Below are 6000 nucleotides of genomic sequence, written 5' to 3' on the forward strand. Positions count from 1 at the left end.
CATCATAAAAATTGAAAGCACAAGCCACAAACTTGGATACATAGAAATAATAAAAGCTTAGTATCCAGATTATATGAAGAATTTTAAAAAAATCAGTAAAAGGACAACCAACACAATAGAAAAATGAGCAAAAGGCCTTAAGAGGCAAAATTTCTTAGACAAGGAAGCCAAATGGCTATTTGTAAAATGAGGCTCAACCTCATTATTAATTAAGGAAATGCAATTTAAAACCACAACAAAATACTCTTTCACACCTACCACATTGAAAATATTAACAATACANGACACTTAAAAATAACAATAAATTTCATTAAAAAACATCATAAAAATTGAAAGCACAAGCCACAAACTTGGATACATAGAAATAATAAAAGCTTAGTATCCAGATTATATGAAGAATTTAAAAAAAATCAGTAAAAGGACAACCAACACAATAGAAAAATGAGCAAAAGGCCTTAAGAGGCAAAATTTCTTAGACAAGGAAGCCAAATGGCTATTTGTAAAAGGAGGCTCAACCTCATTATTAATTAAGGAAATGCAATTTAAAACCACAACAAAATACTCTTTCACACCTACCACATTGAAAATATTAACAATACATTAAAACCCAATTATACCTTATATGTGAGATAGAAATTCTTTTATATCTATTGAATATTTAATTTCAAACAATTAAAAAATGTATTTGCTGGCCCAACAGTTTTTCCAATTATGTTTTAAAACGAGAAGGAAAAGTTCACTAAGGAGTAAAATAATGCCAAACAAGAACTTTTTCTTACTAAATACCCACCTGTGGCACATAAAAAACAATTCTTTTTCTTTTTTCCTGCTTTGCAGACATTGACAATACTCAGCAGGCGCTCATCATTTGGTGTAAAAATGTCTCTCTGTAATGCATGTTTGATTGCTGTCATCTTCACTCAGCTGAAAAGATTGGGAATATAGATATTAAGCTCATTCTCAAAATCATTCTCTCTTACATGTTTCCATTTATGATAAAAAAATTACCTTATTTATGGCTAATAATCCCAGGAAAAATTATTTCATGCATTAATACACTTACATCATAATATAAAAAGCAGTATATTTGGAAAAGAAACTAGAGAGCTGGTGGTGTTGTCAAACTCTAAAATCTTTGGAGGTATTCATCAAATATTACAATACCCAAAAAAAAGACTTACAATACAAATATTACAATACAAAAAAAGAAAAAAATTAAAAACCCATGTTCAATGTTTAAATATACATTTTCTACATAAAGAACTTTTACCACTCAATTACAACTTAAGAAGGACAAATAATGCAATTAAAGACTGAGCAAATGATTTAAAAAATTTTTTTTTAGATTTTTTTCCACGCCACCCCTAGATTTTATTTATTTTTATTTTTATTTTATTATTTTTTTAAAGATTTTATTTATTTATCTTTAGAGGGGAAGGGAAGGAGAGAAGTTTCAATGTATGGTTGCCTCTCATGAGTCCCCTGCTGGGAACTGGCCTGCAACCCAGGCATGTGCCCTGACTGGGAATTGAACCACGATCCTGTGGTTTGCAGGCCCACGCTCAATCCACTGAGCTACGCCAGCCAGAGCCAATTTTATTTATTTTTAGAGAAAGGGGGAGGTAGGGAGAAAGAGAGGGAGAGAAACATCAATGTGTGGTTGCCTCTTATGCACCTCCTACTGGAGATCTGGCCCACAACCCAGGCATGTGCCCTAGGAATCCAACCAGCAACCTTCGGTTCACAGGCTGGCAGTCAACCCAGTGAGCCACACCAGCCAGGGCAGAGCAAAGGATTTTAAGCACATGAATGATACTCTACCTCACTAACATTACAGAAATGCAAACCAAAACCACAATGAGATACTTTACACCCACTGGGATGGCTAAAAGTTAAAAGACAATTGTTGGTAGAGATGTGGAGAAAAGGGAACTTTCATACTGTGGTTGTAAAATGGTTAACCACTTTAAAAAATAGTTTAGCAATTCCTCAAAAAGTTGAATACAGAGTTAACATATGATCCAGCGATTCCACTCCTACGTATATACTCAAGAGAACTGAAAACTTATGTCTACACAAAAACTTGCACATGGTCACAGCAGTATCACAATAGTCAAAAAGTGGAAACTCTAATATCCATAACTGATAAACTGATGTAACAAACTGACATATTATCCATACAGTGTAATATTATTCAGACATAAAAAGGAACAATGTAGGGATGCTACACTACAATATATAGATGCTAAAATGTTGATAAATCCTAAAAGCATACTAAGTGAAGGAAGCCAGGTACAAAGGGCCACATACTTTATGATTCCACTTACATAAAATGTGAAGTAGACAAATCCAGACACAGAATGATTTCTGGTTGCCAGGGACTAGCTCAATGAGGAATGAGGAGTGCCTGCTAATGGGTATGGGGTTTCTTTTTTGTGTGATGAAATATCCTTGAATTAGATAGTAGTGGCATATACTAAAAAACACTGAATTATACACTGGAAAAGGGTGAATTTTATGGTATATGAATTCTGTCTCAATAGGACTGTTATAAAAAATGGGTTTCCACTTACCTTTTTTGCATGTAATTCAACATCTTTCTAAAATATCAGCTTAAGTTAAATATTTTTTAAAATCTCTTCTCAATTTTATTTTTTGAATATATATATAGTGTTACACATATTACTATTTTCCAATGCAAATGTATTTCATATATGTGAGCTTGCTTAGGAAATTAACTTCTAACACCATTTCTATGGAAAAAATGAATGAATTACAAGTTTTAAATAAATGACTTAGAATGAATTTTTGCAATACAAAATTTTCTAAGAGGAGACACTTTTGTAAACTAGATTTCTCCTATTTTACTCAATCTGTGAAAATCATATCTTTGCTCCAACTCAAAAAATTGCTTTTCTCACAAAAATCAGATCTTCCCCCTTTCACCTCATCTCAGCCTCTAGTCTTCTGACCTCCCTGTTTCCTGTTTTCTTTGTCCATCTGACCTCTCTGAGCTTCTTTTCCACTCTGGCCTGGAAGCAGTGTTCATTTCTCTACCCTCACACTACCCCTTCGATTACCTTACTCTGCAGGCCAGTTTGCCCTGTTTATAAATCTCCATAAACTTTCTTTGCCCACTTCTCTGGGGCTACTACATGCCACTTAAAAATACCACATGTCCTTCTTCCCTGCATTCATTACAAACATCTAGTCTTTCAGTGTTGTTCAGCAATCTTTAACGCTTCCTTTGATGATGCCTCTTCCTATTCCGCATCAGTGTGGTTGTAAACCCTTATTTCTCTTTTCCAACTCCCAGCCCTAGCGTGAGCCTCCTCCCTCTCAGCAAATGACTCCACCTTCTACTCTGCAGAGAATATAGAAGCCATGAAGTACAACTTTCACCAACCGCTTTCTTTTCCATTTCTGTACATCTTAACCTCCATTCCGCCTATTACTGAATGTCCTTGTTCTAGGGCCTACACACTGTGTTAAAAGCTCTACTCCACCCTATCCCCAAGCCACATGGGATACTGGCCAGCTTACTTTTCTATCTCGGTGTTTTGTTAATGCAATTTTCATTTTCTGGAATGCTTTTCTCCCTGGGAAAGTCCAACTTATCCCTCAAAATCTGTGAAGTAGTCACACACAGAGAATAATTTCTTTCTATTTCTCTAATATTTCCTCTCTACTCTGCTAACACAGCACTTTAAAACCTACTTTCTAGCTAGTCATAATCTCTGCCCCACTGAAAGTAGCTCCTGAGAGACAAGGATGGTGTCTTTCTCATCATTGTAGAACAGAACTTGGCAAGGGTGTAGTAGGCATCTAACAAATTAACCAAAATGACAGCACCCAATTACATGACAACTACAGCTTCCCTAAGCTTAGTTCCCCCTTTCCAACTCTCACTCGGTTCAAAATGTCGTATTTGATTCTCCTCCTCTATTGTCACCATGAAATCTGCTACCACACTCTGTTGATTTTCACTTGTCTACATATAATTTATCCTTCCGTTTTGTTCTCACCATCGACACGGTAAACCAGATTCATATCGACTATATTTATGTAACAGTACAGTATCTGATTATCTCTTTGCAAGTTTCCACACCCCCAAAACCCTCAACAAACAGTTTTAACTCATATTAAAACACAGCTTTCATCACAACATACCCTTGTTCAACATTTTACTAAGGTTCCCAAATACAAACCTTCCACTCCAAGCCCTGTTGTTCATTCTAGACTTCAAATCTTTGCTTAGGCGCTTTTCCATGCAGGGAATATCATCTATCCAAACCCTGATTATACTTCATAGTTTACATAAAGTTAATTCAATAAAGATATTAATCCGAATTGACCTCTCAATTGCTATAGCACTTAACTGTATTTACTAACCAATCAAGCACTTGCTGCAAATTGCTTCCTGAGATGGTAAACTCCGGGCATCTCGGGCACTCTCTTGGAAGAGAGAGAGACACAGAAGGGCAGGGAGAAAAGACACACTTTGGTGTAGTTTTGTGTTTTCTTAGTGGGTACTCAAAAAATACCTCTTGAGGTAGCCCGAAGAGTAAAAAGAGGTCAAATGAATGACTATTAGTGGACAATGCTTATATCACAGTCCCTCTTTGATTAAAAGCAGTAACTGAGTATATGGTAAAAAGAGAGGACTGGCCATACCTCATAGAGGAGTTAGACATCACGAAAGGCACTCTGTGACCCTCACTCAATCAACAAATATTGATGTCTACTAAATGCGAGGCGCTGTTCAGGTTACAGCGGTGACTATGACAGATGTTTTCAAGAAGAGACCACCAGGGGCTCCATGGCATTTACATTACAAGGGTCAAGTGATCAGTCTTTACAAGGCCCTTGTCTGTTAAGACAGTGAATAATACATCACTAGAGATCTTAAAACTATTTTCCAGATTTAAGAATCCATGTCTGGCCGCCTTCCACAAGCGGTCAGACACTGCTTACTCTGTGTTGGTTCTTGTTTCCTTAAATCTAGCCGGACCATTACAATGCATGACAAACGGCTGGTCAATGTGAGTGTCCGTGTGGGTTGGACCCCGTGCGCTATGGAGACATCTCAGCACGTGGAGCATTGTCTTTCAGAGGACAAAATATGCTCGGACACAGGAAAATGTACTAAAGAGATTGGGGGGGGGGTGTATTTGGACAAAAAGGGGAAGGCATTGTCACTCCCTCCAGTCCTGAGGGCCAAGGATCAGGGTCGTTTGTTCAAATGAAATATGGTTCCTATGGGCGGATCCCTTAAGGGATGTGTGAGGATTGCTCTCTCCGTGCCTCCAGGGCAGCAAGAAACTGGGGGTGCTCCGAGCAGACTCTGCGCCTCACCCAGGGGCGAGGAAAGGAAGGAAGGCCTAACTGGAGCGAGAGGTACCGGACCCCGGGTTCCGAGCCAGCACCGGGCTGAAGAGCCGGCCTGAGACCCTGGCGCCCGCCTGTCCGCTGGACTGTCCGCCTCCGCCGAGGCTACTGAGCAGCCGCCGCCCAAGGCTTACCGCAAGGCCGGACCGAGCCCGGCTGTGCCGAGGCAGGTCCTCCAAAACCGAGACGCGAAGGGGCGGGAGTGCCACCCCTAGTAAGGAGCAGCCCTCAATAGAGCAGCGAACGGGAAGCAGCCATTCAGCCACCACTTCCCATATCCGGGCACGTGACAAACCGCCACGCCGGAAGTCGACCCGGTAGAGAAAGAAGTTGCGGTGATGGGCGTGGAGAGGCGGGGCCATGTCTCGCCGGAGGGGCGTGTCGAGTACGGGCAGTGGTGGGACCTCGGTAGCTCGGAGACTGACCTCGGACCCTAGGATTTGGTGCTGTATGATATTGCTTTCTCTACGGGAGTTCTTTATTCAGATATTTTAAGCAATTTATTTAAGTGTTAACGAAGTGACGCCAATGCACAGTTGATTTTGAGAAGCACAGATGATACCAATGTTGCTGGTTGCGAGGCAGGTGATTGCATTCACTCTATATTCTCGG

At 39.6% G+C, this 6000-nt stretch overlaps 1 protein-coding gene across 8 annotated transcripts in view; it reads right to left on the reverse strand.

Moving 5' to 3' along the window:
* Positions 1–5667, reverse strand: part of EXOC1 (exocyst complex component 1) — a 44827-nt gene extending 39160 nt beyond the window's left edge. For 7 of the 8 annotated variants that reach the window (XM_037034248.1, XM_037034252.1, XM_037034250.1 and 4 more), the window contains exons 1-2: positions 5356–5667; positions 791–924 (exon numbers count right to left, since the gene is read on the reverse strand). In XM_037034248.1, coding sequence (XP_036890143.1) covers positions 791–914 — 124 coding nt within the window. In that variant the 5' untranslated portion in view covers positions 915–924; positions 5356–5667. The remainder of the gene's footprint in view (positions 1–790; positions 925–5355) is intronic. The other variant, XM_037034247.1, reaches the window with a different exon arrangement.
* Positions 5668–6000: the final 333 nt, after the last annotated feature.

Source organism: Sturnira hondurensis, unplaced genomic scaffold (genome assembly GCF_014824575.4).
Source record: "Sturnira hondurensis isolate 20B ecotype Veracruz unplaced genomic scaffold, ASM1482457v3 Scaffold0022017, whole genome shotgun sequence".
Taxonomy (NCBI): Eukaryota; Metazoa; Chordata; class Mammalia; order Chiroptera; family Phyllostomidae; genus Sturnira; species Sturnira hondurensis.